The sequence below is a fragment of the Cryptomeria japonica genome, chromosome 7, assembly GCF_030272615.1.
Source record: "Cryptomeria japonica chromosome 7, Sugi_1.0, whole genome shotgun sequence".
NCBI lineage: Eukaryota > Viridiplantae > Streptophyta > Pinopsida > Cupressales > Cupressaceae > Cryptomeria > Cryptomeria japonica.
The window spans coordinates 73,840,456-73,855,377 of NC_081411.1; the positions used below are offsets into that span (position 1 = coordinate 73,840,456).

The 14,922-nt window shown below is 32.6% G+C and overlaps 1 protein-coding gene across 1 annotated transcript; it reads left to right on the forward strand.

Annotated features, from left to right (window-relative positions):
* The first annotated feature begins 344 nt into the window (after positions 1-344).
* LOC131856438 (LOB domain-containing protein 1-like) lies at positions 345-1,679 on the forward strand. Its single transcript, XM_059208236.1, has 2 exons — positions 345-512; positions 1,348-1,679. The coding sequence occupies exons 1-2, from the start codon at positions 345-347 to the stop codon at positions 1,651-1,653; spliced, it is 474 nt and encodes a 157-aa protein (XP_059064219.1). The 3' UTR covers positions 1,654-1,679.
* Positions 1,680-14,922: the final 13,243 nt, after the last annotated feature.

The window sequence follows — 14,922 nt, forward strand, 5'->3', positions numbered from 1 at the left end:
AAAGCATATCATAAATAAATGTCTGAAAACTTTGAAAGGTTTTTCCCTTTCTGACGCGTTTGCGAGCAGGAAAATTTGAATAGTTAAATTGTCCTAGCTTTGTCCAATGTCCTTGTTCTCAATCGTATATTATAATACTTACAGAAGAGTAGTCTAATATTTGAGCTTTTCAAGCGGTCATTCAAGATTTCAATGTAGTGCGTACCTTCGTAGAAAGGAGGGCTCCTCATTCTTCCATTTAGAAAACGGCGCGTTTGAAAAAATAGGCACTTGCGGGCCCCACTAAATTATGAGAACTGCATTATAAAAACTGCGAATTGCATTATTAAAAACCATTAGGAGATATGGCAAAAAGAAAAAGAAATATTGTATCGTGCGCTGCCTGCAGAGTACAACGTAAAAAATGTTCAGAAGAATGCATTTTTGCTCCTCATTTTCCTCAAGACGCTCCTGAAAAGTTCACAGTCGTGCACAGCGTGTATGGAACCAACTATGTCATCAAACTGCTTCAAGTAATTTTTAACCATGACTCCCTTTTTTATCTTCTATTCAAATGGGTTTTAGTTCTTGCTCTTGAACGCCATTATCTTTCGTGTGAAATTTGTTTCATTGACTATGGCTTAGGATTCACATGATTTGCATGTTCTTAACAGCCACTTAATTGATTTTTTTGAATAGACCTGCCCAGTTATTTGTTTGTTAAGTTGATATTCATCTGCAATTATTCTTGAGATGTAAACTGTAGTTTCTACCAGTTGTGAGTAATCAGATTAGGGCTCTACTTCTTTCTCATAGTGCTCGATTTTAATTTTCATTGAAATGCTTAGACAGTCTCTACACTTTTTTCCTGAATCTATCAACCGATGCATTTCAGCAAAATCAGACTATTTTTTAACAGGATGGAATTTGATAAACAGCTTCAATCATATAAATTTTCATTTGCTCAATTCCTTGGTATTGATCATGACTATCCATTCATCTATTTATTATTCTTGGTGAAATTTTTGAACTGCACATTGATCAAATGATGCCAACTTATTAGAGAGCTTAAATTCTAAATCTATTTATCCAACTGACCATTATTATTGTTTTCTTTATTTAAAATTTACACATTTATAATGACAATTTAATCAATTTCCGTCTATTGATTCTAAAACATGTTAATAATATTTTTAAATTAAAAAAGTTACCGTAATTTCTTTCTTAAATTCTTAATTTGGTAGAGATAAACTTATACTTCAAATGATTACTATTTAAAGATTCAAAATGTTATTTATAAAGATTAAGTTTAATATGTATGTATCAGTCTGATTGTGAAACTCATATATTTATGTGATGTTGCTTTAGGGTTTGGAGATTCAGCAAAGAGCGGATGCAGCAAATAATTTGGTGTGTGAAGCAAGTGCAAGAGTGAAGGACCCCATCCAGGGAAGTGCCGGAGTAATCCATGAACTACAGAAACGTATATCTGATTTAGAATCTCAGTTGGCAAGCAAGCAACAAGAGCTCATGAATATGCATTCAATGTTTGATAAGATTTTATTTCCCATGTGTGATGGATCTTGTGATTCTCAAGATATTTTGTACCACACTAGTTCAACCGAAGATATTATGTATGAGGAGTTGGGTTCAGTGTTGTGGGAGCCAATATGAGGCTGAGTTGATGAAAGTGATTCTTACGGGTATATATCTAATTATAATAATCATGATTCTTTTGTTTACTTCTTATTTACTATATGTAGCCTTATATGATCTCCTTATTGTAATTATCAACTTTGTTGAATAAAGCTGAGTTGATGAAAGTGATTCTTACCGGTATATATCTAATTATAATAATCATGATTCTTTTGTTTACTTCTTATTTACTATATGTAGCCTTATATGATCTCCTTATTGTAATTATCAACTTTGTTGAATAAAGCTGAATTGATGAAAGTGATTCTTACGGGTATATATCTAATTACAATAATCACGACTCTTTTGTTTACTTCTTATTTACTATATGTAGCCTTATATGATCTCCTTATTTTAATTATCAACTTTGTTGAATAAAGCTGAGTTGATGAAAGTGATTGTTACGGTATATATCTAATTACAATAATCATGACTCTTTTGTTTACTTATTATTTACTATATGTAGCTTTATATGATCTCCTTATTGTAATTATCAACTTTGTTGAATAAAATTGAGTTGATATTATTACATGTTTAGATATGTAGGTTTTGGTATATCCTAATATATTTTTTTAATAACAGTTATAGCATTCTTTCAACGAATACAATATTATTAGAGGTGATCATAAAGTTAAGAGTTGGAGTATAATATTAGATTAGGGATATTTGAAGAAATTAAATAATTTAGTAATTAAAAATTTGTTATGTCAATAACAGTAGAATTACTTTTTGCTTGATTATTAAATTATTTGAAGTTTATGTAGAATATTACAAATTTTTATTTTCTATTTTATTCAATTCAATTGATTTCTATTAGATATCAATAATCTTTTATACGATTGAAATAGTTTTTCCATTTAATAGATTTTTGTCTTTGCTTTCTATTTCTATAAACAAAATTGAATAATAGACATGGAATATTCATTAGAGATATTTCATTTCATTTTTGTTATCCTTGTGATTAATTACATGCCAAATCCTTTTAATAATGAGTATAAATATGTTATAGTTAAATAAATGTGTTAATAAAATTATTAAATTAAGATGCACTAAGCCACAAAGAATTCTCTTATAATATAGTATCTACAATAAATTAATCAATCATTGTGTAATTTTGATTTTAGATCAAATAAATCAGCTAAAATTCAAAATGTTGTATGCACAAAATATAATGGAAAATTCATTTTTCTTTCAAATTGAGGTCATTTGATTGAATCTTGAAATGTATTTTTACATAAATTATTCATAATATGTTAGAATTTTCTTGAGGTGATATTCTTTAAAATCCTATGAAAAAATAGCATTCAATTTTTTAAAATAAATATAAATTTCTTTAAATAAAGTTATCAAAAAATTAGCTTACATAATATCCTCTATAATATGAATATAACTTATAGACATTTAAATCTTCAATCATGTGACATATTCTTTTCATTATAATAATTTCTATCTCACTAGTACATAAAAGAATTATGACCATACCTCTATAGGGTGATGCTTGTAGATAGATTTTTTTGGTATCTAATTATAAGAACTTTAAAGATCACTAGAACTATAGAGAAAATAGGGTAAGATTAAGGAAGGAAATGAAGATTTAATTTAGATGAAGCTATAAATGTATATAATCCAACTTTTTTTTTTCTTAATTTATATGTAGTTAGTATTTTTAGGTCATATTTATGTACTTTTCATAAACAAATAATCTCATAATACTTTCTTATTGATATGTATGGAAATAAGATTCTAGGGTTATGGTTGTAGGGGAGAGGGACTAGTAGTCGTTAGGGCTAACTTCGTCAACATGTAGCCGTCGCATGGAATATCATAAGACCTTCATTTTTTTTTAGAAATGTAATATGGACACTTAACTATCTACAACTAAGGCTTGAAGGCGTGACTCATCAGGAAAGTCATCAAAATAACATGTCTAGTGCAAAGTGTCAAAAAAATGACTTTTTAAAGATTCGACCAAAACTTAATCTAAAAATCCCTAGTTGTTGAATAAAAAAATATTATTTGTAATTAATATAATATCGTATTTTTATGTAAAATCTAACTTATATGAAACTTAAGTGGACCAAATGCCTATTAGTAATCATAAATGTGTGTTATCTCTAACTTTTATATCCAACACCAAAGGACCAATAGTTGAACACAAAACAACATATTATGATATAAAATAAAACTTATATGAACACAAAAAGACCATTTGTTGATCACTTAAATCTTTGGACAATCCCTCACATTTCATGGAGAAAAACAAGGTATTTATTGTGTTCACCTTTTATATTTGTGATAAGACAAATTACTAATATGAAATACTACAATGCATATACATTGCTACCCCAGTAGTTGTACACAAAAGAATAATATTTTTACACTATGATAATAGTTCTTGTTTAAGTGAGTATCTTATTTTATAAATGACACACTTATAGTGGATAGCTATGATATTTTATTTGAAACAAAAAATATCTATTTCACTTGTTAATTAATGTATTTATGCCTTTTTTATATAACATTTATAGGTTCTCTTATGTTCAAGTATTGGTCCATTTTGATCAACATTTGGCAATTTTTTTATTTACATGTGGATTATTTATTTACATTATATAGTATAAATATGTGGCAAGACGGGATATTATATGCACAATTGCTATAACGACTATTGGACCCCATACAACTTTTGGTCCCTCTCCCCTAAACTAAGATCTCAAATCTTCATACAATAGCATTGGAACACAAATTATTTTAGTTACAAGCCTAAATTGAGAGTTCAACACTTGATTTATATTTCTTTATTGCAAAGGATTTGAGATTCTAAATTTCATGTTTAAGATCAAGTTTTAATGATAGAAAAATGTGGACTTTCAACAATATTAATAAATCACATAACTAAAAAAAATATTAGGAAAGGCCTAGAAAAAGGACAATAAAGTAATCTTGGTCTACAAACTATGCTTGAAAGTGCAAGACTAGTGTCTTGGGAATCTTAGTTTGAGGGTGTTTCAACTAAAAAAAGAGAATAAAAATGAAATAAAGAAGTCTTATAGGTCTGTTTCCCAAAAAATACTATCCAAAAGTGTTAGACACATGTGCTAGGTTCCCTAGTCCATGGTTTTCTACCTATATAAAATTTGGAATTGTCTATCACTATTTGCTCTACTAGAGTCTATAATACTTTTTGTAATCAGATTTGAACCTACATGGGTAAAAAGAGGGAAGAGTGTTTTCTTAAATAGAGGTTTTCTTAATTCAAACCCCATGTCGATGTTATTACCTCCACAACAACTATTGCTCATTTAAAAGAGAGCTTATCCTTTGAAGGAAAATGACGAAAATGATAACGAAAGTTATTGAATTCATAGTATCACACAAGCCTTGATGTTTGTTAGAAATTTTTAATGAATTCCTTCATCATGAATAAATACCCTATTATTGATCATGATTACCAACAAAGACATAGAATTTAATGTTTATTTCTCCTTGATTACATACGTGCTCACAATTTAATCAAATATGTAGATTGAAATCTCATTTGTGTAGGTTATATTTTTAAAAGAGAGATAGAGCTGTATTTATATGCAACTTACACCCTTTTAAGTTTACTTTTCAGGGAGGACTGACATCAAATGGCAATTTCTCGCTGTTTTCAAAGTTGAAATTGATATTTTAAATTTTGGTGTCAAACAACCTAGATAAGGATGTTGGGAACATTAGTCCTAGCAATGTGTGTTGGTAAAAATGTCATGAATAGAAGAATACACAACACATTAATGAAATTGATCCCAAATTTGAGCAGAATTAGACATAAACTTACACATTAGGCACAACCACTAAAATTGGCCTAGAGTAAGTGTGAAGTTATAATGGGATACAATTTCCTACACTACATTTAGCCCCCACTTTAGCGAGAGTATGAAATTAGGGTCATACTCTGAGGAAAATATAAAAGAGACAATGATTCTCTCACAAAGATATCAAATAGTTAAGACAACACTATGCTTGGCAAGATGATAGCCCTCAATACTTAGGATCTTACCAATATATAACATCAAGATAAAAGGAAATCACAAAATGTGAAATATGATCTTAATTTGTAAATAGAGATGAAGCATGCAAAACATAAAAGGTATTACATATAGGACTAGTAAGGTACTTGGGATCTCACTAGGATCCATATCAAAATGACAAGAAATGATATCTAGACGTAGTATGATCCTCAAATACTTACTAGGAAGAATGTTACAAACACACAAAGAATGATATCTAGGACCAGCAAGATCCTTATATACTTAATAGGAGCCATGTATACAAGGAGACACATGCATAATAATTTATGTTATGCTAGGAGGTTTATGAACAAGGTGAATGTCTCATAAGGGCTAGCAAGTTGTATTACACCAGGTGAGCCTCATGGTAATAGAGATTTCAAGGCTAGGATAAAATATTTATTTGTTAGGTAAGCTTGGATAAGCCATTGTAAAGTGGTGTTGTAGTAGCAAAAATAAGAACTTGGTGTGTGATCAATATCTTTCCCTATTGATATAGGTATTCCTAGTAGGACATATTTCAAAGTCGTTCCTAAAGTTACTAATTTCTTGCATTTCCCTTCAGTAAATATGTTACAGGGTAGTCTAGCATTCAGTAAAGTGTGTCATCTACATTGACAAAAAAATCAATGATGAAATGAAGGACTTTACATTGCAGATACATGTGGCTATCTATATCAAATGGGCTAAATAATTGGAAATGAAAGACAAAATAAGGAATTGAGTTATTGTAGAGATTATCACAAGTATGTTGTAGGAATAGAAGAAGGAACTACCAATGGTGCAAGCCCAAGAGTTCTAAAATAAAACTAAGAATGGATAATATGTTAGAAGGCATACCAAAAGATGAGGCAAAACTCTAAGAGGAAGCTCAAGATGTCACATATAAACTATAGGAGGACATGATGAAGATTGGAGATGAAGGGTATGGTGGTGCACGATCACCACTAGAATATAATACTACCATTGCGCATAAAATATCATTGATAAGGCAAGAGGAAATTAAGAAATGACAGTGGAGGACACTAAAATCTAGAAGAAGATAGAGAATACCGCCAGAGATAATATTGAAGTAGAAAAGAAAAATGAGTTCGAGAAGAAAATAGGTTTAAATGAATCCATATATATGAGAAGAGGAGATGTAAAGGATAGGGAAAAGGAAGAAGAAAAGAAGAAAGAGATGGAGAAATACAAGGACGATTTTGATGATTTATCCATATCTAAGGAGTAATTAAATATCATAAAGAAGTTACTGGGTGAACTCACAATACTGGTTCCCACTTTTTGACTAACTTTGACACTTAGATGAACATTTTGATACAAACCTTCACTTTGCAACACCTATAACTTTTAAACCGTTAAGAATTTGAAGATGATGTAAACTAGTGATTTGTTAGACCTTGTTTGTATATTCTAAATATATATTTTTTAAACTTTTTGAGTAAAATTTTATTAATTTTTCATCTCCCTCAAAATGTAGTTTTTTACAGCAAACAACATTTATTAAAAGTGATGTGCATCCTGAAACACATAATTTTTTTTCTATAAATGAAAAACTTAATTCTTTTGAATTTTGGTTTGTAACATCAATACCTAGGGCATGCAGTTGGTTTGATAGTGATATGTTGAATATTTTTCATTTTATTAAGTTTTGAAGTCTGACTAATTATAATCTAGATATATATCAAAATTAAATTTTATTTGTTTTGTTAGAAAGAAGACATCAATACCTAGTGCATAGATATTTTTTAGATATTTTTTGGATTAGTTTACTATTTTTCCCAATGCATTGAACAAAGAAGTTCATGTTCGGTGGAAAACGTACATTCATAAAAAATAAAATAAAATATATTAATGAAATTAAATCTATTATAAATTATACTATTTGGAAAGCTTATAATAAGGACTAAATACTTAAAAAAACAAAACTTCTAAATGAATTCATTTGACCCCCCAAAAGCTAATGTAAAATTAGGTTTTTTATCAACATTTGATAGATGCAAAGGAGACTCCATTGCAAGTATGATTTAGAAGTAGAGAGGTTCTATCCAAGAAATTTTGATCAAAGAGCCTTTGATATAACTCTCTTTATTTAATTACTTCTAATGGTACCTCTTAAAGATTAAATCATTATATTTTCTAAAAAATGTATTATTTCAGCAAAAATTAGGATGTACCAAAAAGTGGGAACCAACTTTCTGAGTTCACCCTACTAGCATAAATTAATAAATATAGGTGGCTAAAAAAATCATTTAGGTATGATTGGTAGGCCAACAAGTAGGCATGTGTCAAGTATTTCTTTGTTGTGAAACATTCAATTACAATACTATTTCCATCCCCCAACTAGGGAGGAAATTTTGAATAACAACATAGAAAATATAGAATAGATAGGAGATGTGGTAATGTGTTACTACTTATCAAATTGCCATTAGTTTCATATCCAAAGTCATACTATATTCTAGTCGGTTAGTATTATCGAATCATGCAGTCGGTACACACAGAGAAGTCGGTATGAACAGTCTAGTCGGTTATTGAAGAAAGCAGTCATAGAACACAGTATTCACCGAGCTATTTACCGAGTAAAGTTTCATGGCTACCGAGTGGTAAAGTTAACTCACCGAGTTGATATTCACCGAGTGAAATGTTTTACCAGATACATTGAACATGGACATGCACATGAAAACGTGTTACAAGATCGAGGCACATCTAACCATTTTTGCATTGGAAATTGCACTATGAGATTGTGTATGATTACAAGGCCAATCTAACCTATGAGATATTTTGTTTAGTTATTCATTCGAAGAATCTTTTTGTAAGTTCGAAGCAATGAATCAGATCACCGCTGTAAGAGATCTATATATACAACATGATTCTAGGGTTAGACATAATACATGTTATGATGTGATAAGAGATGCAATGAGATAGCAGTGTGTATACATGAAGGAAGACTATTACAGAGACACAGAGAGGTCACCGAGAAGGTTATCAGTGAACAGTCAAAGAATAGAGTAAACAGAAGGTTTACCGAGTTTCATTATGGGTTACCGAGGTATGCTACAAGCTAGGTAATCTTATTCAAAGCACATAGAATCTGCTTTAACATTTCAGATGTAAAATTGTAGATATTTGTAATGATTATATTGTAATATTTTGAAGTTGTAAGAGAAACCTTTAAAAGGGTAAAAGACTCTAACCAAGTCTATAAACTGTAAATCCTTTAACCAGGTGCTACACTTATATAGTGTTGTAAAAATCCTTTAGTAAGGTAGATCTAACTGGTCTTAATACTCCTAATAGGGTAAGCTATCAGAAATAGCTAAATGTAGCTCTAACTGATCATTCTTTATTATTGCAGTAGTGAAGTTGTGGGTGCCATCCCCACTACAGTTTTTCTCTCTAACCAAGAGTTTTTGCATGACCAAAATATATGTGTTATGGAGTGAATCATGTATGACTGTTATCTATTGATTATAGTTTTATTTTATGTTACTGCACTATTCTGTTTATGCATAACAGTAAGGTTATTACAAAGGAAAAGTTTTGGAGTACTGATTCACCCCTCCCCTCTTTGTACATTAGCTTTCTATATTGGGCCTAACAATTGGTATCAGAGCTTGAATCTTGGAAAAGGGTTTAACCACCTGAAGAGAAAGATCTTAGCAATGGAAGGCTACAAACAATCTTAGAGGATTTTGAATCTTCAAGAAGAGATGGATAATGCAAATCAAGTGATTGCAGACATGCAGAGGCAAATGCAAAAATCTCTGAAAGTAAGGAGAAGATTATTTGATGACTTGCAAGATTCTCAAGAGGTAGTGGAACAAATCGAGACATCATCTGAGAACCATATATCTAAAGAAACTGAAGAAATGATTGGAATGTTGAAAGTAAAGAACAAAGCATTGGCTGATCAACTAAAAGCAATGAAAAGAGAACATGAACATTTCAGTACACAAATGACTAAAAATCTAGATGCATTAAGGAGAGCTGAGGATAAAGCAAGAGATCTACAAAGAGAGAAACAACAACTTGAAGCTCTAGTATTTGATAAGGATGATAAAATCATGAGGTTAACTGGTATTCAACAAAATATGACAGATTAACTAGGTTATGCTCATCATGAAGCAATTCTGAAGAATGATGAAAATCAATCATTGAAACTTGAAGTATCAAGGTTGACTGGTGAACTTGAAACAAAAAAGAAATCCAAAGAATCATTGGAGAAAAGTTATGAAGCATCAAAGATGTTGGATGAGCAACTGGATACAAGAAGACTCTAGAAAGATGGAGGACTCAGTTACAAAGGAAAAGACTCTACTGAGAAAGGAATTCATACTACCGAGAGAGGAGAATCATCAAAACAAACTGGAAAAAGGAATAACATCAAAAGGAAGAAGCCTATTTGCTACTACTGTGGAAATCAAGGTCATACTACCAACATATGCCAGATCAGAAAAGGTAAGCAACCGAATATCTCTAAGTCCAATGGATATTGTTATAATTGCAATAAATATGGTCACATACCTAATCAATGTAGAACAAAGTTTGTTAAAAACCATCAGAAGGCAAAATTCAAAGGATTTTGTAAAAACTGCAATAGATATGGACATAGTACCGAGAGATGCTGGTTTAAGCGAAAGAACTACATGAAGTATCCACACCAAGCAAACATTGGAGGTTACCGAACTCACATAGATTCTTACCGACAATATGCAGCAGTACCATGGGATTACAATACGAGGATATGGTGCGAATGTTGTGGAAGATATGGACATATAAGTGCCAACTATTTTATAAGGTTTGGAATGAACAACCGGAGATCATGGAGAAATCCCAATATGGCATGTTTTCATTGTCACAAAGCTAGACATTTAGCTGGAGATTGTAGAGATCAACTGAGAAGAGACACTGAGGAGATAAAAGAAAAATTCAAAACTATTTGGAAAAAGAAAGAATTTATGTCTGATGAAGAAAGCACCTTACCTATCGAGTTAGCTGCACCTATTTCAAATTAGTCAAGAAAAGGTATGAAGGGACTGCATTCTTTAAAAGTTAAATCATAACAGTACCTATTTGATTATGAACAAAATTCAAAATCTGCATAGTTAAGATGCAATTAGTTAGTTTACATACTATACAGAAAACCTGTCAAGTCAGTTAACAAAGCAAAGTTGAATACTCGGTGAAAACAAAAAATGAAGTAAATCGGTAAAAGGTGAATCAAGTGCATTTAGTACCATGGCCTAACTTGCACGGAGCCCGATAAGGTATTTTTGAGTACTTAAGAGTGTTTTCGCGGTCATTTTCATTCACCCAATTTTTTGAGAAGCAGAGAAGAGCGAATCAAAGCGACTAAATTTTAGTTAGAGAAAATTTTCAAGGTATTTACATCAATCTATTCACACTATTTAGCTAGTTTCTGATCTAGTCAAATTGCTAGTATCTACCGAGTGTAAAGAGTAAGCTACTTGTAAACCCTAAGGATAACCTGTCAAATTTTTACTCAAGATCTACTAGGGTGCCCAACATCCAAGACCCTGTAGTTGTCCAAAATGTGGAGAAGCCATCTCTGAAATATTCCCTAACTCCTAAAGTCGCCTTTGAACCGGATGATAAAACTACATTTTCACTCATCCCAAATTGAGTCTTATTGGTAGAAGATGTCAGATTCTTTACCAAGTGCCATGTTGAGGAACTCGGTCATGTAGAGATTAGTGACACATATGATGAACTGTGCATTGATGGCAAACTGGATAGTAAATTTGAACATATCAGAATCAAGGGATTAACTAAAGCCCTAGTTTATCCTCGTGTGTTCAAACCCCAATGGGTTAAGTTTGTATTGAGCAGAGTACATGACAGTTTCATGTGGCTACAAGAGCAACCGTTCAAGATCACGGAGGAAGTCATTCACCTGATCACCGGATATCCCATTTACGATCATGCTCGTGCACAGAAATGATATCACAAAAGGAGCTAATCAGTCTAGCCGGAGTAGAATCTGATTACCGAGGACTAAAATTGAATAATGTCACTGATGCTGAACTAAAATTTGCAATCAGAGTCATTGGTTACTGTTTCTTCCAATCTGCAAGGGAAAACAATGTACCATGTGCTGTAGTAGACCTAGCCTACAAAATAGTAAAGAAGGGAATGAAAGTAGACTTGTGTGAAGTACTACTAAAGAACTTATTTGAGAACCTAAAAACAATAAGGAAGCCGAAGAAGAACAACTCAGCAAACACACTCAAGTTCAGTTCACTACTTGTCTGTATGTTTTTCTATTTTGAAAAGTTCTTTCCCTCAGTCGGTAAAGTAGTATGGGAGCTACACTGACCTATCACCCATCAGATCAATGATTACATCAAGAAGTTAGGAGATAACTTTAATGATTTCATGGATGATTACTTTAGCAAATTCCAATAGAAAATGCACAAAGGTACAGGATCCCACCACAGCTGGTTGAAAAATACAAGGACAATATTTGTTTTGAAGTCAACACTAATTACTGCTATGTAAATGTTGTTGAACAGAGGATTCAGTCATTGCAACCAATGGGTTATGAAATTTATCATGACATCACACAACAAAAAATTGATGCCTACCTATCAATGCCAATGCATGCAACTGAACTAAGGTATGGAACCTATGAAGAGGTAAAGGAGAAAGTAAAAATGAGCATTGTAGTTCCTAAGGCTACAAGGAAAGCAACAAAGATGATAAAAGCTTTATCTGAGAAATTCAGAGAAGAATCCTCATCTACACCTGTCAAAGGAAATCTTGCCATTATCGAGGAAGAATCAAAAGCAAAGGAGGCTGCAATAACATTGAGCAAAAAGTTGCCAAAGGGAAAAGTTCTAAAAAGAAAGAAACAGGACATTTCAAAGGCCCTACCGACTCCACCAACTAAGAGACCCAGCACCAAAGCATCAGCTGCATCACCGAGCAAGAAACAAAAGACTGTTGTCGCTCCTAAGGTAACAAAGACTTACAAGAAATCTACTCAGAGACTCATTTTGGCAAAAGAGTAGAGTGATACAGAGTCTGATGATGCTAACAAATTCTAGATTGTGAAGAGCAAAAAGGCAAACATTCACAGTGTTGAAAACTTTTGTGCCAATTTTAAGGAATACAGTGGGTTTGCAGGATTTAGATATGTTAAGTGTGAGTCTAGGAACAATGATGAGAAACGACAGATTGAAGAAGCTGTCATATGTACACTTATGAAGTTTTGGTTAGCACCATTGGAACTAGCAAAGTCACTTCCAAGTGAACTCTACTCACATATTGATAACATATGGAAATATGCAATGGATTTAGAGAAACAAATAAGAGAAAGAAGTCTTGTCCACTTATTTCCTGACATGTTCGTAGCTGAAATCAAGAAGCATTTGTTCACATACAATTCAAAATTTCTTATGAAACAGAGAGCCTTAAAATTGATGACTGGGCTATATATTGATGTGGAGAATGAGACTAAGGCCAAGTGGCAGGAGATCTTCAAACAAAAGGATGTCGGTGAAAAATCTCAAATTGAAATTGTTGATGTCACCGAGCAAGATCCAAATGTCACCGAGCAAGGTCCAGGCTCGGTTGACACAATACAAATTGATGAAGATGTAATGGATGAAGCCGCATCGGAATAGGAAATGATTGAAGGCAACACTTATGAAAAACTTGTGTCTAGTGAATTAGTCTTAGAACAAGTTTAGCCTTATCCACCGGTGAAGCCACCAGCCCCAACCAAAGCTCCCAAGGGCATCGAACAAGTTACCGAAGGTAACAAATCTAAAACTGTAGAAGATACAAGTACCAAATCTGAAGCTGCAATAGACACAACAAAAGATCAATCATCTCAAGCATAGACAAGAACAACAAATATTACAGCAGAGACCCCTAGCACTAAGCCATCCAAAGACATTGCAACTACTACAGGAACAGTGCAATGTGTTGCATCTACCGAGCAACCTACCGAGGGACAGCACACCTCACAAGCACTTTTCTTAGTGCCCCAGACAAAAGGAAAAGAGAAGAAGGTGAGAAAGCATGGTTTTAAATCTGATTTATCTAAACCGATCGTGTTGCCCAATGTCGACATCTCCAAATTAAAAGGGCAAGCACTCACTGAATTCGGTGAACTATGCAAAGCAAAGGCCGAATAGGAGAAGCAATTGGCTATACAGAAAAAGAACAAGGTACTTCAAAAGGTTAGGACATTTCTCATAGAAATGCTACCATCAGCAATAGTGTCAACCGATGCAGCCATCCATATTCAGTTTGATGAACTCCTTAATCAGATTGAAACATCTAGAGTTGATGCATCTGAATACCTAAGCAAGCTCAAGGATAAAGAGCTCACAGCAAAAATGATAGAGGAAGTCCAAAAATCAATTGCTGTTGGCAAGGTAAAACTTGTCAAATTCATTGCTGAGTTGACCCCTCAACTCAAGCACATTCTTTATTTATTCAAGAAATTGTGTACATTTTCTTTATTTATTAAAGACATCAAAAATAAAACTGATGCAATTGAGAAAGAGATCACCGATCTCTCCTCCAAGTTGACCACTGAGCCTAATTCAGTTCAGACTTTTTACAAAAAGCTACAACATCTCATGGCTCAACAGTTAGAACTGAGGAATGAAGAGCATAAAATTAGGATGGATATAATGACCCTTCAAACATTATTCCTTCCTCATCTCTCATCAATCCAAGAGCAACTTAACCGAGCTACAAGCTTATCAACTACCCAAGAGGGAAGCACTCTTGATGTCTTGATATCACTCTTATCTGATATTCAAGCATAGAACTCATTAATGGAAAGTCTCAAGGACTCAATCTTAGTCGCCCTCACTGATGCTCGGACCAAGTATAAGACTATTTTTGATCAGTTACCACCTCCGGATGAAAATTAAGTTTTTAATGTTTGTCAAAAAGGGGGAGTAATATTATGTTACTACACAGAGGAAAGCCCAACAAAGGGGGAGTAACTCTACACTTTGAGAGTAATATAGTTTTGATAACACATTTTGAGTATTGTATACAAGGGGAGTCTACCGAGCAGAATATACAGAGAATTCAGAGCACACAAGTACAGAACAGAACCAAACATGCAAAATTCAGAGTTATGTACAAGATAATGATAAGAGGAGTATATCTGCATATACTATTGACTATTGTACATATTATCAAGTATAGT

Excerpts from the sequence above, each read along its gene's own strand:
- LOC131856438 (XM_059208236.1), top strand. The coding sequence starts at position 345 with ATGGCAAAAAGAAAAAGAAATATTGTATCGTGCGCTGCCTGCAGAGTA. Across the intron at positions 513-1,347 it reads ATGTCATCAAACTGCTTCAA|GGTTTGGAGATTCAGCAAAG; the intron begins GTAATTTTTAAC and ends ATGTTGCTTTAG.